Below are 25,898 nucleotides of genomic sequence, written 5' to 3'. Positions count from 1 at the left end.
TCATAAAAAAGCCAGACTACGGTTTGCAACTGCACATGGGGACAAAGATCATACTTTTTGGAGAAATGTCCTCTGGTCTGATGAAACAAAAATAGAACTGTATGGCCATAATGACCATCGTTATGTTTGGAGGAAAAAGGGGGAGGCTTGCAAGCCGAAGAACACCATCCCAACCGTAAAGCACGTGGGTGGCAGCATCATGTTGTGGGGGTGCTTTGCTGCAGAAGGGACTGGTGCACTTCACAAAATAGATGATATCACGAAGAAGAAAAATTATGTGGATATATTGAAGCAACATCTCAAGACATCAGTCAGGAAGTTGAAGCTTGGTCGCAAATGGGTCTTCCAAATGGACAATGACCCCAAGCATACTTCCAAAGTTGTGGCAAAATGGCTTAAGGACAGCAAAGTCAAGGTATTGGAGTGGCCATCACAAAGCCCTGACCTCAATCCCATAGAATATTTTTGGGCAGAACTGAAAAAGCGTGTGCGAGCAAAGAGGCATACAAACCTGACTCAGTTACACCAGCTCTGTCAGGAGGAATGGGCCAAAATTCACCCAACTTATTATGGGAAACTTGTGGAAGGCTACTCGAAACATTTGACCCAAGTTAAACAACTTAGGCAATGCTACCAAATACTAATTGAGTGTAAGTAAACTTCTGACCCACCGGGAATGTGATGAAAGAAATAAAAGCAGAAATAAATAATTCTCTCTACTATTATTCTGACATTTCACATTCTTAAATAAAGTGGTGATCCTAACTGATCTAAGACTGGGAATTTTTACGAGGATTAAATGTCAGGAATTGTGAAACTGAGTTTTTAAATGTATTTGGCTAAGGTGTATGTAAACATCCGACTTCAACTGTACACACAAGATAACATACGCACTATACATACACATGGATTTAGTACTGTAGAGATGTGGTTGTGGTGGAGTAGTAGGGGCCCGAGGGCACACAGTGTGTTGTGAAATCTATGAATGTATTGTAAAGTTTTAAAATGTATAAACTGCCTTCATTTTGCTGGACCCCAGGAAGAGTAGATCCATAATAAATATGAGCTGAGACTCAATGAAGGAACTTTGCTTATTTTCTTAAGATTTGCATAACCAAATCCAAGTTCGTGGGCTAGAAGAACCATCTCCCCTGGAGCTTCCTGCAGCCTGGAGGAAGTGTAAATACTTATCCTAAATGCATCTCTTCAGTCTGCACATTCTATCATGACAGAATTACAGAATCACTGGGTGGTGATTTTCAGTCCAGTGTTTAGAAACCTCGGGCAAATCAAATCATGTTCAAGTTGGTTAATTTGAGACGTGGAATAAAAGCCACGGTTGGCTGGCTGCTGTCTGGTTGATCGCTGCTAGTTGTCATCTTTACCTCAACTAATTTGCGTCTCAATGCTCTGCTGCGGTCTACCTCCTTTTCCTCCTCTACCTGCCTCGGAAAAGGCCTTTAAACGCCAGTAACCAATCGGATGTCGGGAAATTACTAATCTGTCAACACGAAGGACTACGTCTACAAAGGATATAGCCATGTATGGACTAGCTTACGATATGCTTTGGGAAAACAAGCCTTTGACTGACATGATTCAACATGGAGAGTTTTAAAAACAGCGGTTGAAGTTCTACATGAAACATGCTATCAAGAACGACATTTATGGTAGGTGTCGTTGACTGAGTTGGGATAAAATGATACAAATCAAATATTTATATACATTACTGCCAATTTATTTGTACATTTTATGAAAGTTATAGTTGCAAAATATTCCAAAATTGACAGATGGAAGCAAAATCTTTGCCTTAAACTGGAACAGAATATGGAAAAATATGACCCTGGTATCCCGTTGACCATTGCTTGACAGCAAGTCAATTTTTGCCTGTGTTGCCTGGCCTTAAACTGGAACAGAATATGGACATATGACCCTGGTATCCCGTTGACCATTGCTTGACAGCAAGTCAAGTCTTGCCATAGATTTTCAAGCCGATTTAAGTCAAAACAGTAACTAGGCCACTCAGGAACATTCAATGTCCTCTTGGTAAGCAACTCCAGTATATATTTGGCCTTGTGTTTTAGGTTATTGTCCGGCTGAAAGGTGAATTGGTCTCCCAGTGCGTGTTGGAAAGCAGACTGAACCAGGTTTTCCTCTAGGATTTTGCCTGTGCTTAGCTCTATTCCATTTATTTTTATCCCAAAAATCTTCCTCAGCCTTGTCGATGACAAGCATACCCATAGCATGATGCAGCCACCACCATTCTTGAATGTGTTGTGTTTGCCCTAAACATACCGCTTTGGTTTTTGCCACATTTTTTGCTGTTTTAATTTAGTGCCTTATTGCAAACAGGATGCATGTTTTGGAATATTTGGATTCTGTACAGGCTTCCATTGGCCTCATGGTGAAATCCCTGAGCGGTTTTCTTCCTCTCCGGCAACTGAGTTAGGAAGGACGCCTGCATCTTTGTAGTGACTGGGTGTATTGATACACCATCCAAAGTGTAATTAATAACTTCACTATGCTCAAAGGGATATTCAATGTCTTCTTTAAAAAATATATTTACCAATCTACCAATAGGTGCCCTTTGCAAGGCAATGGAAAACCTCCCTGGTCTTTGTGGTTGAATCTGTGTTTGAAATCACTGTTTGACTGAGGGACCTTACAGAAAATTGTATGTGTGGGGTACAGAGATGAGGTAGTCATTCAAAAATCACGTTAAACACTATTATTGCACACAGTGAGTCCATGCAACTAATTATGTAATTGTGACATTTTTAAAAACGTATTTAGGCTTGTCATAGAAAAGGGTTTGAATACTTATTGACTCAAGCCATTTCAGCTTTTAATTTTAAATTAATTTGTCAAATTAAAAAAATAAGAAAAAAACAATTCCACTTTGACATTATAGGGTTGTGTGTGTGTGTGTGTGTGTAGTCCAGAGACACATTCTCAATTAAATAAATTTTAAACTCCGTCTGTAGTAACACAACAAAATGTGGAAATAGTCAAGGGGTGTGTATACTTTCTAAAGGCACTAAATGCTTCTGGGGAAAAATACATTTTGAAGTGCATGAATTTAAATATCCAATGGTCTCCACCTATTGTGCTACTTAACGATGATAGCCCCTTGAATCTCTCAATCAATCAGAGAAGATTCCTGCTGACATGCAGCACTGCTGTGAATGTTTTTAAGTTCTAAGATGGCAACCACATCACTCTCTGCCATTTTAACCAGTGGATACAGTTACTATTAGATGTTATAACATCAGAATTATCGACAGCGAGAATAAACGGTGCTAGTCAAGGGAGACTGGGTGGGAAGCTTAGGTTAGGTTTAGGTTTCTAGGTGGGGAGGGATGATGTAGGCGGGTGGATGGGGACTGAGTGGGGAATGGGTCGGGGTTATCTTTTTATGCATTTATTTGATTGTAAAAATAAAAATTACAAAACTAAATTTAAAAAAGTTGCTCACAAAAAAAACAGCTGATGTTATATATATATATATGTTTGGTTCTGTGCGATCAAGTCATTCCACATGAATGTTAGTCTAACTACATAGCTAGAGCGTATACGACTATGCCTGAAAGTCAGACTAATAGGCTACACACACGCGCGCACACACAGAGGCGACATAATGCCCAGTGTACACAAAGAGTGAGAATAAACACACACACACCCAAAGAGCATGCCCACAAAACACAGCATATCACTGTCAATTGCGATTGCAGGAGGGGCAGATAGAGAGGAGGGGAGGATACACATGTTTGTGTCTTACCTTGATATCAGCCTTCTTGTTGAGGAGACTCTTGGCTGCGAAAGAGATTGAGAACACACTCTCAGAGGGTGTTCATCATACACACTCATTTACTAAAACACACCTCAAACATACACACGCATGAGTGTCGATACCTATCTTACGCCTAGCTAGCTAACACACACATTGAACTCTGTCTGCAAACTCAACACACCACACACACACGAATCTCTCGAAAGCCAACACACTCAAACGCCAAACTGTAAACAGTGCCAACACACTCAAGCTCGTATACACACACAAACTACTGTAAACCCTTACAAACTAACACACACTAAAACATTCATAAACACTCCCACACAACACACACACACACACGTGGGATTAGGGGTCAAAGGGCAGGGGAATATAAAATGGAGAAGCAGGTGTATCAATCTCAGAGGCAGGTGGGATGCACTCAGATTAAGAGATTCCTCTCAGGGAATATAGTATGAAGCGCCATGAAAATGATACACACATTCTTTACTAGCCTAGGCAGCCGCTAGAGCTCAACTATTGTCTAGGCTTAATGTGCTCAGCCAGTTATACACTAGTGTGCCCCAGTAACCGGTTCGTACATAAAACATCCTCTATTCAGGCTGCAACGGTATCGGTTTCCTCTTTAACTAGCTTTAATGGTGTACCACCAGCCAAAAAGCAGGTTAAATAGACTGTCTTAATAAAACAATTTTCCACCACCTTGAAAGAGTGGCTAATGCCTGATGGTGTGCCCCGCGGTCAGCCAACAGACTGCTACAACCTGGTTGAACACCGCGTTCAGCCAACACCCGGAAGTCATCTGAAAATCTGGAAATGGTGTTATATTAAGAGAGTATATGCATATTTTCCCCGTGTTTTTCCACACCATTAAAGCTAGTTAAGGTGGAAACTGATGCCTTTACAGCCTGAATTGACTATGTCCCCCCCGGTCACAGGGGGGGGACACAAGTGTATTACAGGCTCAGCACATTAAGCGTAGACGATAGTGGAGATCTTGCACCCACCAGTGGCATTACAATAGAAATAGATCATATACATGCGCATAGATACTCATAAGAACTTGCATTTCTGTATGAATGAACACACACACAGATTAAATCATTTTCCCCCCTCATCAATCTGCACAAATACCTCGATGACAAAGCAAAAACAGGTTTTTTAGAAATTCAGACCCTTTACTCAGTACTTTTATTTAAGCACCTTTGGCAGCCTCGAGTCAAGCTTGGCACACCTGTATTTTTGGGGAGTTTCTCGCATTCTTCTCTGCAGATCCTCTCAAACTCTCAGGATGAATGTTGTGCAATTATTGTAATCAAAAGGAGAGACTTTTACATTTCATTCAAAACAAGTCAACGTTATTATTTCATCACTGCAGTAATGGAGCTTGTCAACGATCCGTTGAGAGATCAATGATCGGATTTGAGCAAAAGCATTTTATAGCAAAGTCCAAAACCCTCTATTCAGAAGCCACTCCTGCGTTGTCTTGGCTATGTGCCGAGGGTCATTGTCATGTTGAAGGTGAACCTTCGCCCCAGTCTGAGGTCATGAGTGCTCTGGAGCAGGTTTTCATCAAGGATCTCTCTCTGTACTTTGCTCCATTAATCTTTCCCTTGATCCTGACTAGTCTCCCAGTACCTGCTGCTGAAAAACATCGCCACAGCATGATGCTGCCACCACCATGCTTCACTGTAGGGATGGTACCAGGTTTCTTCCAGATGTGAACCTTGGCATTCAGGCCAAAGAGTTCAATCTTAGTTTCATCAGACCAGAGAATCTTGTTTCTCATGGTCTGAGAGTCTTTAGGTGTCTTTGGCAAACTGTCATGTGCCTTTTACTGAGGAGTGGCGTCCGTCTGACCACTCTGCCATAAAGGCCTGATTGGTGGAGTGCTGCAGAGATGGTTGTCCTTCTGGAAGGTTCTCCCATCACAGAGGAACTCTGGAGCTCTGTCAGAGTGACCATCGGGTGCTTGGTCACCTCCCTGACCGAAGCCCTTCTCCCTAGATTGTGCAGATTTCCCAAACTTATTCCATTTAAGAATGATGGAGGCCACTGTGTTCTTGAGGACCTTCAATGTTGCAGACAATTTTTGGTACCCTTCTGCAGATCTGTGCCTCGACACAATCTGTCTCAGAGCTCTACGGACAATTCCTTCGACCCCATGGCTTGGTTTTTGCTCGGACATGCACTGTCAACTGTTGGACCTTAAATAGACAGGTGTGTGTGCCTTTCCAAATCATGTCCAAACAATTGAATTTACCACAGGTTGACTCCGATTAAGTTGTAGGAACAGGATGCACCTGAGCTCAATTTCAAGTCTCCTAACAAAGGGTCTGAACACCTACAGTTGAAGTTGGAAGTTTATATACACTTAGGTTGGAGTCATTAAAACTAGTTTTACAAGCACTCCACAAATTTCTTGTTAACAAACTATAGTTTTGGCAAGTCGGTAGGACACCTACTTTTGTGCATGATTTTCCCATGATGTCAAGCAAAGAGGCACTGAGTTTGAAGGTTGGTCTTGAAATACATCCACAGGTACACCTCCAATTGACTCAAATTATGTCAATTTGCCTATCAGAAGTTTATAAAGCCATGACATCATTTTCTGGAATTTTCCAAGCTGTTTAAAGGCCCAGTCAACTTAGTGTTTGTAAACTTCTGTCCCACTGGAATTGTGATACAGTGAAATAATCTGTCCGTAAACAATTGTTTCAACAAAAATTACTTGTGTCATGCACAAAGTAGATGTCCAACCCGACTTGCCAAAACTATAGTTTGTTAACAAGAAATTTGTGGAGTGGTTGAAACACTTAGGTTGGAGTCATTAAAACTCATTTATGTAAACGTCCGACTTCAACTATAAGTATTCAGACCCTTTGTTTAGGAGACTTGAAATTGAGCTCAACTGTAAATAAGGTATTTTGGTTATGATGTTTTATACATCTAAAAAACAGTGTTTGCTTTGTCACTCAGGTATTATGTGTAGATTGATGGGGAACTTTTTTAATCAATTTTAGAATAAGGCTGTAATGCAACAAAACAGGGTATGGTAGTAGGTGCCAGACGCATCGGTTTGGGTCAAGAACTGCAATGCTGCTGGGTTTTTCATGCTCAGTTTCCTGCGTGTATCAAGAATGGTCCACCACCCAAAGGACATCTTGGCATTTCGTCTCAATACGTACAGGAAACTGTTGAGCGTGAAAACCCCAGCAGCGTTGTGGTCCTTGACACACTCAAACTGGTGCGCCCGGCACCTACTACCATACCCTGTTCAAAGGCACTTGAATATTTTGTCTTGCCTTACCCATTTGCCCTCTGAATGGCACACATTCACAATCCATGTCTCAAGGCTCAGAAATCCTTATTTAAAGTGTATCCTCCACTTTATCTACACTGATTGAAGTGGATTTAACATTCAATGAGGGATCATAGCTTTTACCTGGATTCACCTGGTCAGTCAATGTAATGGAAAGAGCAGTTGTTCCTAATGTTTTGAACACTCAGTGCCTGGAACTCTATTGGAGGGATGGGACACCATTCTTCCATGAGAAATACGTGTTGAATTGGATTGAGATCTGGTGACTGACATACTGACTGATTGACTTTAACCCCCCTACGCTCCTTTGACACCCTTCTTTCAAAGTAAATGAAATCTCTTCTTCTAACTAAGGTGGCCAAAATAATGGGCAACTGGGCATTTTTATACATGACCCTCAGCATGATAGGATGCTTAATTAGCTCAGGAACCACACGTGTGGAAGAACCTGCTTTCAACATAATTTGTATCCATAGTTTACTCCAGTGTTTTGTTTAGTTTGGCAGTTACCTGCATTTATCACACACATCAAACAAGCCTCATACACCTCACACACTGCTCATGAGGGAGGGAACGAAGGGCAGAAAAAAAAGACAGAAAACGACTCCAAAGGCACAAAAGACTAAAGCACGTTAGAGAGCGAGAGGGTGGGAGGGAGAGCGAGGAGAGATGGATATGCCATGCATGCTGCCTTATTCGTTAGAGAGGGAGGGGAGGATGAAGAGAGGGAAGGAGGGATAATGGAGGTACACCCGCATTGCGTGCTGTTTGGGGTTTTAGGCTGGGTTTCTGTACAGCACTTTGAGATATCAAATGATGTACGAAGGGCTATATAAATACATTTGATTTGAGGTAGTGGATGAGAGGAAGAACACAAGAAGAGCAAAAGGAAAGGATGAGGAAAGGAGTGTGAGGGAGAGGAGAGAAGGTGTACAAGTGGAGGAGGAGGTATAGAAGATGGAGTGATGGAGGGAGGAGAGAAAGAGGATACCTTGCTCCACTATCCCAGCGGTAGTTCCAGACACAGTAGTGATTGATGCCGGAGATGTAGACTGTCTACCAACTGACGCAGAGAGAGGGAGAGAAATAGAGAAAGACAGAGAACAAGTGAAAGCAAAGAACAGAAAAGGAGCGAGGGAAGAGAAGACAGAAGTGTGTTAGTGTGAAGTGGACAGATTGAAGTCACGTAAGGTCCAAGGTAAGTCGAGCGTCTCAGAGTAAGTGCTGATCTAGGATCAGGATAAATAATCATAAGGATGAATATCCATTCATTATAATCTAAAAGGCTAAACTGATCTCAGATCTGCCCTCCTACTCTGAGATGCAAGTCTCCTTCCCATTTTACCTGGGTCAGCAGACACCGTGTGAGTGCAGAGGAAGTAGGGATGTGACAAATGGAATATATTTCTTATAGAAATAGTTCAACCAAATTACACATTGGTTTCCTTACCCTGTAAGCAGTCTGTGTACAAGGTATGACAGCAATCCATGGTTTGGTTTAGTATCCCTGGCAGCGGCTGGCCCTCCTCTCTTCAAGTCAGAGACTGTTCTCTCTTTTACCGCACGGCAAGCGGTACCGACGCACCAAGTCTGGAACCAACAGGACCTTGAACAGGTTCTGTCCCCAAGCCATAAGACTGCTAAATAGTTATTTTAAATAGTTAACCAAATAGCTAACCCGAACTATCTGCATTGAACTTTTTTGCAAATAACTTTTCTGACTCATCACGTACGCTGCCCGCTACTGTTTATGATCTGTCACTTTATTCTTAGTTAGATGTACATATTTACACTATATGGCCAAAAATATATGGACACATCCTCGTTAAACATCTAATTCCAAAATCACGGCCATTAATATGGAGTTGGTCCTCCCTTTGCTGCTATAACAGCCTCCACTCTTCTGGGAAAGCTTTCCACTAGAGGCTGGAACAATGCTGTGGGGACAGGCACTGATGTTGGACGATTAGGCCTGACTTGCAGTCGGCGTTCCAATTCATCCCAAAGTTGTTGGATGGGGTTGAGGCCAGGGCTCTGTGGAGGCCAGTCAAGTTCTTCCACACCGATCTCGACAAACAATTTTTGTCCTCGCTTTGTCCACATGGGCATTGTCATGCTGAAACAGGAAAGGGCCTTGCCACAAAGTTGGAAGCATATAATTTTTTATTACATTTTTTATTTCACCTTTATTTAACCAGGTAGGTTCTCATTTACAACTGCGACCTGGCCAAGATAAAGCAAAGCAGTGCGACAAAAACAACAACACAACGTTACACATAAACAAACGTACAGTCAATAACACAGAGTTATTGAGTAGGGAGGTAAGGCAATAAATAGGCCATGTAGGCAAAATAATTACAATTCAGCATTAACACTGGAGTGATAGATTAAATCTAGAATCAGCTTCCTATTTCACAACAAAGCCTACTTCATTCATGCTGCCAAACATACCCAAACACACCCTTTTGCACTCCAAGTAGAGATACTGGGGTGCAAGAGGATAAGTAACAATATGGGGATGAAGTAGTTGGGTGTGCTATTTACAGATTGGCTGTGTACAGGTCCAGTGTAAACTGCTCTAACAGATGATGCTTAAAGTTAGAGAGGGAGATATAAAGCTTCAGTGATTTCGTTCCAGTCATTGGCAGCAGAGAACTGGAAGGAAAGGCGGTCAAAGGAAGTGTTGGCTTTGGGGATGACCAGTGAGATATACCTGCTGGAGCGCGTGCTACGAGTGGGTGTTGCTATGGTGATCAGTGAGCTGAGATCAGGCAGGGCTTTACCTAGCAAAGACTTATAGATGACCTGGAGCCAGTGGGTTTGGCGACGAATATGTAGTGAGGGCCAGCCGACGAGAGCATACAGGTTGCAGTGGTGGGTGGTATATGGGGCTTTGGTGAAAAAACAGATGGCACTGTGATAGACTACATCCAATTTGCGTGTGTTGGAGGCTATTTTGTAAATGACATCGCCAAAGTCAAGGATCGGTAGGATAGTCCGTTTTGCGAGGGTATGTTTGGCAGCATGAATGAAGGAGGCTTTGTTGTGAAATAGGAAGCTGATTCTAGATTTAATTTTGGATTGGAGATGCTTAATAACCAGACACCTAGCTATTTGTAGTTGTCCACATATTCTAAGTCAGAACTGTCCAGGGTAGTGATGCTAGTCGGGCGGGAGGGTGTGGGCAGAAATCGGTTGAAGAGCATGCACTTAGTTTTACATTTAAAAGCAGTTGGAGACCTCGGAAGGAGTGTTGTATGGCATTGAAGCTCGTTTGGAGGTTTGTTAGTGTCCAAAGAAGGGCCAGATGTATACAGAACTGCCATAGTCAACTGTGAATGCTGTTATTGTTGAGTGGAAACATCTAGGAGCAACAACAGCTTGGCTGCAAAGTGGCAGGCCACACAATGTCATTGTACGCTATAGCAATTTCCCTTCACTGGAAATAAGGGACCAAGCCTGAGCCATGAAAAACAGCCCCAGACCATTATTCATCCTCCACCAACCTTTACAGTTGGGCAGGTAGCAAACCCAGATTCATCCGTCAGACTGCCAGATAGTGAAGCATGGTGATCTTAGGCTTGTGTGCGGCTTCTTGGCCATTGAAACGCATTTCATGAAGCTCCCGACGAACAGTTCTTGTGCTGATGTTGCTTCCAGAGTCAGTTTGGAACTCTGTAGTGAGTGTTACAACAGAGGACAGACGATTTTGTCATGCTGCGTGCTTCAGCACTCGGTGGTCCCGCTCTGTGCGCTTGTGTGGCCTACCACTTTGTAGCCAAGATATTGTTGCTCCACTTAACAATAACAGCATTCACAGTTGATCTAGCAGGGTAGAAATTTGATGAACTGACTTGTTGGAAAGGTGGCATCTTATGACGGTGCCACGTTGAAAGTCACTGAGCTCTTCAGTACGGGCCATTCTACGACCAATGTTTGTTTATCGAGATTGCATGGCTGTGTGCTCGATTTTATACACCTGACAAAAACGGGGGTGGCTGAAATGGCCAGAATCCACTAATTTGAAGTCATTACCACTAACTTATGGCCATGCAGTGTACCTCAATTACCTCGAGTCGGTACTGGTACCCTTTGTATATAGTAGCCAAGTTATTGTTACTCATTGTGTATCTATTATTACGTGTTTTACTTTTAGAATATTTCTGTTTTCTTTCTCTCTGCATTGTTGGGAAGGGCCGGAAAGTAATAATAACAGAAACCCTGAACAACTTCACTCATTACAATGGAGAGGTGTTCTGAAAGAGATGTGGAGGCCGTGAGAGACTACTGTATTAACGTGTGTGTGTGTGTTAATGATGATGCCACTGATCTTTACCTAACCCCCTCTCCTGTGTTCCTCTGGGACTGGGCCACAACAGCATGCAAAGGATCTAGAATGGGTCCATATGGGCCTCAGTGTTCCCTGTGTTCTAAAATGGGTCCATATGAACCTCAGTGTTCCCTGTGTTCTAGAATGGGTCCATATGAACCTCAGTGTTCCCTGTGTTCTAGAATGGGTCCATATGAACCTCAGTGTTCCCTGTGTTCTAAAATGGGTCCATATGAACCTCAGTGTTCCCTGTGTTCTAGAATGGGTCCATATGAACCTCAGTGTTCCCTGTGTTCTAGAATGGGTCCAATAATTAATTTAATTAATTAATAATAATAAAATCAGTAATTTCACTGGTAGTCCAGACCACAAATTTGATTTGTTTCTAAATGATAATCTTTCTATTTCTGTTTTCTCGAGTGGCACAAATCCCACTCAAGTCGACCTCCTGAGTGGTGCAGTGGTCTAAGGCACTGCATCGCAGTACTAGCTGTGCCACTGGAGATTCTGGGTTCGAGTCCAGGCTCTGTCGCAGCTTCCGGGTTAAGTGGGCATTGTGTCAAGAAGCGGCTTGGTTGGGTTGTGTTTCAGAGGACGCACGGCTCTCGACCTTTGCATCTCCCGAGTCCATACGGGAGTTACAGCGATGAGACAAGACTGTAACTACCAATTGGATACCACAAAAATTTGCATTTTTCGCACGTCCAAATAATCCATAAGTGACTTTGGTAAACTTCACAATTCATTTTAGATACTTTTCGATTATTTGGACATGATGCGCGAAAAATGCTAATATCCGTCCCATGGCTTGAATTGAATTTGTGCCACAAATGCTAAAGTGTTAACATTTGGAAACAGTGCCTGGGAAACTAAAACAAACCATGGATTGCTGTCATACCTTTTCCATAGACTGCTTCCACGATAAGGAAACCAATATGTCATTTGGGTGAACTCTCCCTTTAAAGTTTAAACGGCCATCGGTTTTCTGTTAAAGCGAAAAGAAAAATTCCCAAAATTCTACAATTGCTATTGCGCTCAATGAAGTTCTATTTGCGGCAGTCATGCAGTGGGCTTTAGTGTGAAGTTGTCTCATGTTTGTTGTTGGGGCCCCTCGCTGCTACCAGGATATGTTTGGGTCTTACGGTTCATCCCTTTCAGATGGTTACACCTGTACTACCATACTGTACCTCAATTCCACCTCGCATTTCACCACCACCTCATTTAACTTCTCAAAGTATTGTCATGCAGGACTTCGCTGCTGTCGTTTGCCTTTCTCTGCCTTTTTTTCCAACTGTTAATGATGATGACGTAGTGGTGGATAGTCGACTCCAAAATAATAGATTCCTCGACTTCTTGCACGTCGACTCCCATTTCTGAGTGTCAAGACTTGATTCCGCTAGAAATCGACTCCTCGCCTGCTAAGATTCAGTATTTTTGGAACGGAGGAGAATGATTAGTTGCTGTACTTCCAAGAACACAAGCATCGTGCAGAGCAGGCTAGCGAGGGACCGAGAAAGGGGAGGGGTGTATAGGCAGGTCGGCCACTAGGCAGACAGTCAGGGACCTATCATCAATGAATAGGAGCAGGCTAGCGAGGGACCGAGAAAGGGGAGGGGTGTATAGGCAGGTCGGCCACTAGGCAGACAGAGTCAGGGACCTATCATCAATGAATAGGCTAGGATATTCTACACGCACCAGACCGAAGACTGAGCACAAACGTGTATCATTAGCAAAGAGAAAAAGCAGGCGAGCCAGCGTGAGGGAGAGAGAGGAGGGGGCAGACAGAAAGGACTGTGCGCAGTTGTCTTGGTAATCTTTATCTCGCAATGTCTCTTCTTGCAATGCCTCGCAAATTCATTAAGTAGCCTAAAGTTCACTTCTACCTCTCTGGTTCTATTTAATTACACAACCTTCATAGCCTATCGTCTAGTTAGGCTATAACACGGCAAAGAATACGTTTTGTGATAACTGCACTGTGATATACATTTAAAAAATAAATACACTTTTTTAACTTCGTTGTAACGTTTTAAAGTTCACACCCCTAAGTGGAAGAGAAACATGTAATGATCCATGCAAGTTACCATTGTAGTCAAACTTAGTAAATTGGAGGTGAAACTCAATTTGTGATAATAAGAAAGCGAGAGAGAGAGAGAGAGAGAGAGTGTGTGTGTGTACACTTGTGGAGCATGTGTATGTGACTGTAGCATGCATGCGTGTGCATGCGCAGTTTGACATTTATTGTCATCAATCTTTCCCTGGAGGCAGATCTGAGAGATTTCTGTGAGATGGGCCAGCTGTAAAGTAAAAAATAGGGTATATTGTAAAGATTCATGAAAATTAATATGATCTTTCTGGTCTTAATTTAAGGTTAGGCATTAGGGTTAGCAGTGTGGTTAAGGTTAGGTTTAGAATCAGATTTTGTGGCTATGCCAGCTAGTAACCACTCCGCAGAGCTTCTTCCAGTACATGAGTCATCCCAATAAATGCCAACCTGCTGTGCATGCGTGTAAGTGTTTATGAAGACACACACATTTACCGGAGAAATTCCTCGTCACCAGCATAGCAGTCAGGACTGCTCCCTATGGACAGAAAGAGAGAGATGGGAAGAGAGAAATAGATGGGGTGAGTGGTAGATTACTAGGTTAGTCTGAGAAGTGAGAAGGCTCACAGATGTTTAGTGATCCTGTGGATTATGAGATTATTAAAATAGAGCAGACCTTGAGTTTCCTCCGGGCGTTGAACTTCTTCAGGCACTCCACCGTCTCCTGTCTGTGCATCATGGACGCCACCGTGGACCGTTGCTGGAGAAAGAGAGACAATGTCAAACAGAGAGGAAACAGAGAGGAAAAGTGTGTGTGTGTGTCTGTACTTACGGAGACCCATGGGTGTTTGAGGGCCTCCTGGGCAGTTATCCTCTTGGCAGGGTTAATAGTCAACATCTGGTTAATCAGGTTCTTGGCTTCTGGAGTCACCGAGTCCCACTCTGGAGATGGAAACTACACACACACACACAGATTGATAGACAAAGGTGACACAGAGTGTGTGTGCTTGTAAGTGTGCGCTTGCATGTGAGTGTGTGTGTGTGTGTGTGTATATCTCACATCATAGGCTCCTGCTTTGATTTGCTGGTAGAGTTTGTGTTGGTCCTCATCCCAAAATGGAGGATACCCCACTAGCAGGATGTACAGGATCACACCTATACATAAACACACACAAGGACACACATTCACGGACACATGCACGGAGACACACATTCGTTGAGTGGTGAGGGGGGGGGGCAGGAGATATAGAAGAGAGAGGGATGAGACAGCGAGATAATAAAGTGATCTGCACTCACCACAGGCCCAGATGTCGACAGGTTTACCATAGGCCTCCTTCCTCAGTACCTCTGGAGATAGGTAGCCTGGGGTACCTGCAAAACCTACACACAAACGACACACACAGTCATCAAGCTGTATTGGACTCGTGTGCTGTGGATGATATGATGATGATTTTGGTAGTCAAACACAGCAGACTAAACAACGCAGCGAGACTGATTCCACTGCATGTCTTTTATTTAGTTAAACTGTTACCAAATACCATAATCAACAATGTCATTTTAAACTGAAATCCATTTATTTAACTGAAATGGACAGCTGAACTGGGAAGTCCTGTACAAAGTTTTTGACAGGTTATGTGTTATTTTTGTAAGCTTAGGCCTACTGTGTTCATTTTTGTATTCATTTGTTTTTACATTTTGTATTTGCAATGTAAATCATCCTGTGTAACTGACTATGATGCAATAAAGAAAGTATTGTAATAGAATATATCCAATTTGATCTAATATGACTTATGACACAACAAACGAGGGGGTTCCAGGGGTTCCAACACCTGACATTCTATAATTCTCCTGTCATTCTGTTCTCTTGAGCAACCATCGATCAATAAATCAGCAATCCCTCCGCCCAGATGTTCATCCGCCGCTGTCGCCGTACCTGGAAGAGAGCCTGGGCCGTCCTGTTGAAGACCACTTCCCGGTATAGGCGAGAAACGGTTCACCACCGGACCCCTGCTCCACACTATCGGTATGGCTCTTCACCCGCGACATGCCCCTCCGGGTGTAGTCCCCTAAACTTTCCCCCCACGTCATCGGCCCGTTCGCCGTGTCATTAGCCCCACTGCTGTTCGTCTCCGTATTAACCCTACTTTCCAGGATTGTGTCTAGGATGAAGCCCTTGTCTCACAGCCCTTTGTCTTCTGTTTCCCGGCCCACCCGTCCTCCCTGTGTCATCGATGGCCTTCCAGTGTTCACGGTGAGATGCCTCCAGGGTTCACGGTGAGATGCCTCCAGGGTACACGGTGAGATGCCTCCAGGGTACAAGGTGAGATGCCTCCAGGGTACACGGTGAGATGCCTCCAGGGTTCACGGTGAGATGCCTCCAGGGTTCACGGTGAGATGCCTCCAGGGTTCACGGTGAGATGCCTCCAGGGTACACGGTGAGATGCCTCCAGGGTACACGGTGAGATGCCTCCAGGGTTCACGGTGAGATGCCTCCAGGGTACACGGTGAGATGCCTCCAGGGTACACGGTGAGATGCCTCCAGGGTACACGGTGAGATGCCTCCAGGGTTCACGGTGAGATGCCTCCAGGGTTCACGGTGAGATGCCTCCAGGGTTCACGGTGAGATGCCTCCAGGGTACACGGTGAGATGCCTCCAGGGTACACGGTGAGATGCCTCCAGGGTTCACGGTGAGATGCCTCCAGGGTACACGGTGAGATGCCTCCAGGGTTCACGGTGAGATGCCTCCAGGGTTCACGGTGAGATGCCTCCAGGGTACACGGTGAGATGCCTCCAGGGTTCACGGTGAGATGCCTTCCAGGGTACAACTACAGGGCAGGGGTTTCCAGTACCTGGTTGACTGGATGGGTTATGGCCCGGAGGAGAGGTGCTGGGTCCCTGCTAGAGACATCCTGGACCCAGGCCTCATCGCCGACTTCCACCGCCGGCACCCCGGTCAACCAGGTGTCAGCACAGGTGTCGCCCATCTTCCCCATTATCCCCTGGGTATTTATACCTGTGTTCTCTATTTGTCTGTTGACAGTTTGTCAAGTCAACCAGTGTTTTTGTTCTCAGCTCCTGCTTTTCCCAGGCTCTCTTTTTCTCGCTCTCCTGGTTTTGACCCTTGCCTGTTCTAACTCTGAGCCCGCCCGCCTGCCTGTCCCTGACCCTCCCTGCCGTCCGGTACCGTTGCCCCACGTCTGGTTTACTGACCCCTGCCTGCATTGACCTGTCTATTGTCTGCCCCTGTTGGAATATTGAACCATTGTTAATTCAATGTGTCTGCATCTGGGTCTTACTTTCATATCTGATAAGGAGGCTCATGCTTCTCATTCTCTTCCATAGACTTACACAGTAATTATGGCAACTTCCGGAGGACGTCCTCCAACCTATCAGAGCTCTTTCAGCATGAACGGACATGTTGTCCTCCCAATCAAAGGATCAGAGAATTAATCTAATACATAACCTACAGCCAGCTAGCTAGCACTGCAAAAAAAAAATTTGGTGAATAGTTGACTCAAAGAGAAAGACAATAGTTGAACAGTTTTGAACAAATTAATTTACTTAAAAATGAAGCGAGAGAGATAGAGCTAGCTATATTTCGTATACTTTTTTTTCACTTTCACTTAGCTAGCGAATGCAGCTAGCTAATTTATCCTACTAAAAAACCCAGCTCAAACTGAGAGGGATGCTATGTTAGCTAGCTAGTTTAGCCTACTCAAACACCCAGCTCAAACTGAGAGGAATGCTATGTTAGCTAGCTGGCTATCCAACACTGGAACTCTTCTTAGTCAAGGTAAGCTTTTGGTTTTATTCCTTTATTGCCACTGGGGCCCGCTGGTGTAACTGCTAAACTGCTTGCTGACGGGACACTGTACTGCATGATTGTAGCGGGTTTACTAATGCGTTAGTTGTAGTAGCATGTTGACTATGACGTTCGCTAATATGGTGACAACGATGTAGGCTGTGTGTAGCGATTATTATATGAAATGTTGGTTTGGAAAGGTTTTTTCACCTGGTCACAGACAGCTAATTTGTTGTGCACTGAAGGCCACAAGTGAAGGGAAAGGTGAGAGGAGGAGATTGCGTAGATTCGAGAAGGAATTATGAGATCATGCTGTTTGTATGTGGCTGCTATGAAAGTGAACTGTGTTTGCGTGTGATCAGGGGTGTATTCATTCCACCAATTCTGTTGAAAACGTTTCTTAAAATGGAAGCAAATGGAAACAAAACAGGGATAAAAATACCTGAAATTTGTCCAATAGAAGCTCTCGTTTGCAACTGCTGGACTAATGATTACACCCTAGATCAGCTAGATGCAGGCAAGAGTGTGCAAAGCAGTATTGAATGTGTCACTGTCACCTTGATTACTCTCATTTTTCTCTCGACCTGTGTACCTACATTGTAAACTTTTATTCATAGGCTATGTGTATAGGGAAAATTTGAGTATGATGTAGTAACCTAAACCTACCATCTTAAATGGCACCGACCACAACTTCTCCATCCTGGTTGTTCAGAACAAAAGAATCCTTTGTTCACTCGAATATGGTTATGTCAAATATGTTAATTAACCCAGACGATGATGATCGTGACCTGAACATGGTCAACTTTATAACCATCCATGGAAGCCCTATGAGGATCATGTGGTCTCAGCATGGCCAATCCTTGAGAAAGGATTTGTTAAGAATCTGGACAAGACATTCTGCAACAAAGGTCTTCTTTGCCTTCGGAAACATTGTCTCCAGGAAGCTGGTTTCTGAGGAGATCCAAAGGCAACGCTGAGGCTTCTGAAAGAGCCATAACAAAATTAAACGGAATGCTCCTAGAAGAAAAAAATGTTTTCATTGGACCCTTCAAATCTCTTCACGAGCGAAAGGCTGGAACCAGCTCCAGGGCCAGGGGCCAAAGACTCCACCAATGTCTACATGAATCATTTTGGTCAGGATGTCAAGTTGCTCTTTGGATATGGTCAAATCACATTGTATTGGTTGCATAGACATATTTGGTGAGTGTTTGCTAGATGTGTTTATATGTGGTGCAATGTCACATGTTAATGCCACTTTCTAGATGTGAGTTAAAACTTAGTGTCTGTGATTCCAGTGTCTATCTGACCCCCTCAAGCTGTGGATCAGATGAATGGCAAGGAGCTGAACGGGAAGCGACTATGTGCCCAGACAAAACCAGAGTGTCAGGCAGAGCTGAAACAGCCCAGACATCAAGGAGTGAACCTTTATTTAAAAATATCTGGAAGGTAACCCTGACGATGATCAGCTACACAAGGAGTTCCCATCACCAGTACCAAGGTGATGAGGACAGAGGGCCGACCAAAGCGAGGGGCTTTGGCTTTGTGGGCCTCTCCTTCCCCCGAGGAGGCCACCAAGGCTGTGGCGGAGATGAAAGGCCGCATTGTGTCTACTAAGCCACTGTATGTGGCCCCAACCCAGAACAGGGCACAGCGCGTCAAATTCCTCACAAACAAATACAAGAAGAAGATGTCCAGCAACATAGCTGAGACCAAACTGCTGCTCCAACTGGGTACTGTGTCTGCCAATCAGGTGAATCCAAATGATTTGATTTCATGTGGACATTACTGTGAAATTGAAACTTGAGTAATGTGAATTACAGGAAAAATCCACTCAAAACCTACACTGAGTGCACAAAACATTAAGAACACCTTGCTAATATTGAGTTCCCCCCTCTTTTCCTATAAGTACAGCCTATATTCCTCAGGGCACGGACTCTACAAGGTGTCGAAGGCATTCTCATGATTGAAGTGGATTTAACAACATCAATATGGGATCATCGCTTTCACCTGGATTCACCTGGTCAGTCTGTCATGGAAAGAGTTCAATCATAATGTTTGTACACTCAGTGTATATTTTGGTATTTTGTTCATTAGTCCACTGTTAATACAATCCCAAAATGTTTCGCACGTCAGCAGTCAAGAGTTTAAGATATTGGACTTTCAAGAAGAAAAGCGTGACTTGCCACATCGTCATGATGCATTTTGCATCATGATGATGTGAAACTCCAATATTTTGAAAACTTGACTGCTGACATTTGGAACTGTATTTAACAGTGGACTAATGAAAAAAAAATATATATATATATATAGTTGAGTGTAACAACTTTCACCGAAGCAAAACAATGCATTTACTGTGCAGACCGCTTCACTTTTCCACATTCTTACGTTACAGCCTTCTTCTAAAACAGATTAAATGTTGTTTTTTCTCATCCATCACACTACTCAATAATGACAAAGCAAAAACAGCTTTCTAGAATTTTTTGCAAATATATTAAAAAATAGACATTTTCAGGTCTTGGCTGTGTGCTTAGGGTCAGTTATCCTGTTGGAAGGTAAACCTTTGCCCCAGTCTGAGGTCCCGAGCGCTTTGGAGCAGGTTTTCATCAAGGATCTCTCTGTACTTTGCTCCGTTCATCTTTCCCTCGATCCTGACACGTTTCCTCCAGGCTTGGCATTCAGGACATAGAGTTCAATCTTGGTTTCATCAGACCAGAAAATCTTGTTGGTCATTATGGGTAGATTGATGAGGGGGGGGAATTATTTAATCCATTTTAGAATAAGGCTGTAATGTAACAAAATGTGGAAAAATGAAGGGGTCTGAATACTTTCAGAATGCATTGTATACCTTGAAGATAAGGTTGATTAATAAAAAATATATAATTGAGGTTTAAAAATGTGAATATTAAAAAAATATTCTTACAAGAGAATAGCTAGTCTCTGGGCCACACAAACACGTGTTAAAACATGAATACAGGGTGTGTGTGTGTGCGTGGGTGTGTGCGTGCGTGTGCTAACTGAGTGTGTGTGGACGTACCGAACCATGCCTGTTGGTCTCCCTGCACCTCGATGGCCAGTCCAAAGTCAGCCAACTTCACTGCAGCGTTCTTACACTTACTGGCCAGCAGCAAGTTCTCTGGCTACACAGGGAATGAAGGCAAACACTTACACAGGGTGCACAGAGATCCTATTCAAAATGTTATATGGTGCTAGGCCTAAAATCATGTAGTAGTAATGCACATACACACACATGAACATGCATGTACACATACACTACCGGTCAAAAGTTTTAGAACACCTAATGTTTTCAAGGGTTTTTCATTATTTATACTTTTTCCTACATTGTAGAATAATGCCGAAGACATTAAAACTTTGAAATAACACACATTGAATCATGTAGTAACCGAAAAAAAAGTGTTAAACAAATTATATTTGAGAATCTTCAAATAGCCACCCCTTGGCTTGATGACAGCTTTGCACACTCTTGGCATTCTCTCAACCAGCTTCATCTGGAATGCTTTTCCAACACTCTTGAAGGAGTTCCCACATATCCTGAGCACTTGTTGGCAGATTTTTTTTTTTTTTTAACTCTGCGGTCCAACTCATACCAAACCATCTCAATTTGGTTGAGGTCGGGGGATTGTGGAGGCCAGGTCATCTGATGCAGCACTTCATCACTCTCCTTCTTGGTAAAATAGCCTGTACACAGCCTGGAGATGTGTTGGATCATTGTCCTATTGAAAAACCAATGATAGTCCCACTAAGCACAAACCAGATGGGATGGTATATCACTGCAGAATGCTGCGGGAGCCATGCTGGTTAAGTGTGCCTTGAATTCTAATTAAATCACAGACAGTGTCACCAGCAAAGCACTCCCACACCATAATACCTTCTCCTCCATGCTTTATGGTGGTAAATACACATGCGGAGATCATCCGTTCACCTACTCTGTGTCTCACAAAGACACGGAGGTTTGAACCAAAAATCTTGAATTTGGACTCTAATGAACTTATCCTCAAGCATTTATTTGGGCTGCAATTTCTGAGGCTGGTAACTCTAAAGAACTTATCCTCTGTAGCAGAGGTAACTCTGGGTCTTCCTTTCCTGTGGCCGTCCTCATGAAAGTCAGTTTCATCATAGTGCTTGATGGTTTGTGCGACTGCACTTGAAGAAACTTCCAAAGTTCATGAAATGTTCCATATAGACTGACCTTCATGTCTTAAAGTAATGATGGACTGTCGTTTCTCCTTACTTATTTGAGCTGTTCCTGCCATAGTATGGACTTGGTCTTTTACCAAATAGGGCTATCTTCTGTATACCACCCCTACCTTGTCACAACACAACTGATTGGCTCAAACGCATTAAGATGGAAAGAAAATCCACAAATGAACTTTTAAGAAGACACACCTGTTAATTGAAATGCATTCCAGGTGACTACTTCATGATGCTGGTTGAGAGAATGCCAAGTGTGTGCAAAGCTGTCATCAAGGCAGAGGGTGGTTATTTGAAGAATCTCGATTTGTTTATCACTTTTTGGGTTACTACATGATTCCATATGTGTTATTTCATCGTTTTGATGTCTTCACTATTATTCTACAATGTAGAAAATAGTAAAAATGAAGAAAAAACATTGAATGAGGTGTTCTAAAACTTTTGACTGGTAGTGTACACACACACACACAGGGAGACACACACACACACAAGCATCCACATACGCACACACACACACACACTACCATTCAAACGTTTGGGGTCACTTAGAAATGTCCTTGTTTTTGAAAGAAAAGCACATTTTTTGTCAATTAAAATAACATCAAATTGATCAGAAATACAGTGTAGACATTGTTAATGTTGTAAATGACTGCAAATGACTATACTACTCCCTTCACATAACAGCGCAAACTGTCTAACCAGAATAGAAAGAGTGGGAGGCTTCGGTGCATAACTGAGCAAGAGGACAAGTACATCAGAATGTCTAGTTTGAGAAACAGACACCTCACAAGTCCTCAACTGGCAGCTTCATTAAATAGTACCCGCAAAACACCAGTCTCAACATCCACAGTGAAGAGGCGACTCCGGGATGCTGGCCTACACATACCAGCCAGGTCGTTCAAGATCCACTGCGAGATTAGCAGCCAGGTCACCGTCCATCCATGTCTGAGCATGTCGGGAGATGATGTGGAAGCTGGACATTAGGGGCAACAGTGAGCGCTGTTACCTTCAAGTAGGTTTTGGTTTTGCTAGGGCGTTGTGAATGGCAGATGGCTGCGTTACTAGTATTACCAGTGGCTGCGTTACTATAGTGGTACCAGTGGCTGCGTTACTAGTGGTACCAGTGGCTGCGTTACTAGTGGTACCAGTGGCTGCGTTACTAGTGGTACCAGTGGCTGCGTTACTATAGTGGTACCAGTGGCTGCGTTACTAGTGGTACCAGTGGCTGCGTTACTAGTGGTACCAGTGGCTGCGTTACTAGTGGTACCGGTGGCTGCGTTACTAGTGGTACCAGTGGCTGCGTTACTAGTGTTACCGGTGGCTGCGTTACTAGTGTTACCGGTGGCTGCGTTACTAGTGTTACCGGTGGCTGCGTTACTAGTGGTACCGGTGGCTGCGTTACTAGTGTTACCGGTGGCTGCGTTACTAGTGTTACCGGTGGCTGCGTTACTAGTGTTACCGGTGGCTGCGTTACTAGTGTTACCGGTGGCTGCGTTACTAGTGTTACCAGTGGCTGCGTTACTATAGTGTTACCGGTGGCTGCGTTACTATAGTGTTACCGGTGGCTGCGTTACTAGTGGTACCAGTGGCTGCGTTACTAGTGTTACCAGTGGCTGCGTTACTAGTGTTACCGGTGGCTGCGTTACTAGTGGTACCGGTGGCTGCGTTACTAGTGTTACCGGTGGCTGCGTTACTATAGTGTTACCGGTGGCTGCGTTACTAGTGTTACCGGTGGCTGCGTTACTAGTGGCTGTGTTACTAGTGGTACCGGTGGCTGCGTTACTAGTGTTACCGTTGGCTGCGTTACTAGTGTTACCGGTGGCTGCGTTACTAGTGTTACCGGTGGCTGCGTTACTAGTGGTACCGGTGGCTGCGTTACTAGTGTTACCAGTGGCTGCGTTACTAGTGGTACCGGTGGCTGCGTTACCAGTGGCTGCGTTACTAGTGGTACCAGTGGCTGCGTTACTAGTGTTACCGGTGGCTGCGTTACTATAGTGGTACCGGTGGCTGCGTTACTATAGTGTTACCGGTGGCTGCGTTACTAGTGGTACCGGTGGCTGCGTTACTAGTGGTACCGGTGGCTGCGTTACTAGTGGTACCGGTGGCTGCGTTACTAGTGGTACCGGTGGCTGCGTTACTAGTGGTACCGGTGGCTGCGTTACTAGTGGTACCGGTGGCTGCGTTACTAGTGGTACCAGTGGCTGCGTTACTATAGTGTTACCGGTGGCTGCGTTACTAGTGGTACCGGTGGCTGCGTTACTAGTGGTACCGGTGGCTGCGTTACTAGTGGTACCAGTGGCTGCGTTACTAGTGGTACCAGTGGCTGCGTTACTAGTGGTACCGGTGGCTGCGTTACTAGTGGTACCGGTGGCTGCGTTACTAGTGGTACCGGTGGCTGCGTTACTAGTGGTACCGGTGGCTGCGTTACTAGTGGTACCGGTGGCTGCGTTACTAGTGGTACCGGTGGCTGCGTTACTAGTGTTACTGGTGGCTGCGTTACTAGTGTTACCGGTGGCTGCGTTACTAGTGTTACCGGTGGCTGCGTTACTAGTGTTACCGGTGGCTGCGTTACTAGTGGTACCGGTGGCTGCGTTACTAGTGTTACCGGTGGCTGCGTTACTATAGTGTTACCGGTGGCTGCGTTACTATAGTGTTACCGGTGGCTGCGTTACTAGTGGTACCGGTGGCTGCGTTACTAGTGGTACCGGTGGCTGCGTTACTAGTGGTACCGGTGGCTGCGTTACTAGTGGTACCGGTGGCTGCGTTACTAGTGGTACCAGTGGCTGCGTTACTAGTGTTACCGGTGGCTGCGTTACTAGTGTTACCGGTGGCTGCGTTACTAGTGGTACCAGTGGCTGCGTTACTAGTGGTACCGGTGGCTGCGTTACTAGTGGTACCGGTGGCTGCGTTACTAGTGGTACCGGTGGCTGCGTTACTAGTGTTACCGGTGGCTGCGTTACTATAGTGTTACCGGTGGCTGCGTTACTATAGTGGTACCGGTGGCTGCGTTACTATAGTGGTACCGGTGGCTGCGTTACTAGTGGTACCGGTGGCTGCGTTACTAGTGTTACCGGTGGCTGCGTTACTAGTGTTACCGGTGGCTGCGTTACTAGTGTTACTGGTGGCTGCGTTACTAGTGTTACCGGTGGCTGCGTTACTAGTGTTACCGGTGGCTGCGTTACTAGTGTTACCGGTGGCTGCGTTACTAGTGTTACCGGTGGCTGCGTTACTAGTGGTACCGGTGGCTGCGTTACTAGTGTTACCGGTGGCTGCGTTACTAGTGGTACCGGTGGCTGCGTTACCAGTGGCTGCGTTACTAGTGGTACCAGTGGCTGTGTTACTAGTGGTACCAGTGGCTGCGTTACTCGTGTTCAACATACAGTTGAAGTCGGAAGTTTACATACACCTTAGCCAAATACATTTAAACTCCGTTTTTCACAATTCCTGACATTTAATCCTAGTAAAAATGATCTTTCTTAGATCAGTTAGGATCACCACTTTATGTTAAGAATGTGAAATGTCAGAATAATAGTAGAGAATGATTTATTTCAGCTTTTATTTCTTTCATCACATTCCCAGTGGGTCAGAAGTTTACATACACTCAATTAGTATTTAGCAGCATTGCATTCAAATTGTTTAACTTGGGTCAAATGTTTCAGGTAGTCTTCCACAAGCTTCCCACAATAAGTTGGATGAATTTTGGCCCATTCCTGCTGACAGAGCTGGTGTAACTGAGTCAGGTTTGTAGGCCTCCTTGCTCGCACACGCTTTTTCAGTTCTCCCCACAAATCTTCTATAGGATTGAGGTCAGGGCTTTGTGATGGCCACTCCAATATCTTGACTTTGTTGTCCTTAAGCCATTTTGCCACAACTTTGGAAGTATGCTTGGGGTCATTGTCCATTTGGATGACCCATTTGCAACCAAGCTTTAACTTCATGACTGATGTCTTGAGATGTTGTTTCAGTATACAGATGAAATCAGAAGTTTACATACACTTAGGTTGTAGTCATTAAAACTAATTTTTCAACCACTCCACAAAGGTCTTGTGAACAAACTATAGTGATGACCATCGTTATGTTTGGAGGAAAAAGGGGGAGACTTGCAAGCCGAAGAACACCATCCCAACCGTGAAGCACGGGGGTGGCAGCATCATGTTGTGGGGGTGCTTCGCTGCAGGAGGGACTGGTGCACTTCACAAAATAAATGGCATCATGAGGTAGGAAAATTAGCCTCCCCCTTTTTCCCCCAAACATAACGATGGTCATTATGGCCAAACAGTTCTGCTTTTGTTTCATCAGACCAGAAGATATTTCTCCAAAAAGTATGATCTTTGTAGTCTGGCTTTATTATGGTGGTTATGGAGCAGTGGCTTCTTCCTTGCTGAGTGGCCTTTCAGGTTATG

General features: G+C 44.2%; 2 protein-coding genes across 14 annotated transcripts in view; both read right to left on the bottom strand.

Moving 5' to 3' along the window:
- LOC115147134 (calcium/calmodulin-dependent protein kinase type II subunit beta) overlaps positions 1-25,898 on the bottom strand; it is a 70,880-nt gene that overhangs the window by 19,187 nt on the left and 25,795 nt on the right. For 4 of the 13 annotated variants that reach the window (XM_065004639.1, XM_065004641.1, XM_065004643.1 and 1 more), the window contains exons 7-14: positions 20,321-20,423; positions 14,780-14,863; positions 14,544-14,638; positions 14,316-14,438; positions 14,160-14,243; positions 13,973-14,021; positions 8,104-8,175; positions 3,776-3,810 (exon numbers count right to left, since the gene is read on the bottom strand). In XM_065004639.1, the coding sequence (XP_064860711.1) occupies positions 3,776-3,810; positions 8,104-8,175; positions 13,973-14,021; positions 14,160-14,243; positions 14,316-14,438; positions 14,544-14,638; positions 14,780-14,863; positions 20,321-20,423 (645 nt within the window). The remainder of the gene's footprint in view (positions 1-3,775; positions 3,811-8,103; positions 8,176-13,972; positions 14,022-14,159; positions 14,244-14,315; positions 14,439-14,543; positions 14,639-14,779; positions 14,864-20,320; positions 20,424-25,898) is intronic. The other 9 variants (XM_065004640.1, XM_065004642.1, XM_065004644.1 and 6 more) reach the window with 3 other exon arrangements.
- LOC135562561 (polysialoglycoprotein-like) lies at positions 22,190-24,873 on the bottom strand. Its single transcript, XM_065005071.1, has 9 exons — positions 24,534-24,873; positions 24,168-24,446; positions 23,732-24,082; positions 23,538-23,696; positions 23,216-23,476; positions 23,070-23,180; positions 22,691-23,008; positions 22,317-22,468; positions 22,190-22,228 (listed from the first exon to the last, which is right to left on the bottom strand). Exons 1-9 carry the CDS (start codon positions 24,871-24,873, stop codon positions 22,190-22,192), a joined length of 2,010 nt encoding a protein of 669 aa, XP_064861143.1.

This window comes from Oncorhynchus nerka, linkage group LG19 (genome assembly GCF_034236695.1).
Source record: "Oncorhynchus nerka isolate Pitt River linkage group LG19, Oner_Uvic_2.0, whole genome shotgun sequence".
NCBI classification, from domain to species: domain Eukaryota; kingdom Metazoa; phylum Chordata; class Actinopteri; order Salmoniformes; family Salmonidae; genus Oncorhynchus; species Oncorhynchus nerka.
The sequence above is the reverse complement of the archived record's forward strand: the minus strand, read 5'-3'. Positions and strand labels throughout refer to the sequence as shown.

Bases quoted from the DNA above. Each gene is read 5' to 3' on its own strand.
- LOC135562561 (XM_065005071.1), bottom strand. From the start codon at position 24,873: ATGTTGAACACGAGTAACGCAGCCACTGGTACCACTAGTAACACAGCC. The intron at 23,009-23,069 runs GTAACGCAGCCA...ATAGTAACGCAG, and splicing joins CGCAGCCACTGGTACCACTA to CCACTGGTAACACTAGTAAC. The intron at 22,469-22,690 runs GTACCACTATAG...CCTAATGTCCAG, and splicing joins CACTAGTAACGCAGCCACTG to CTTCCACATCATCTCCCGAC.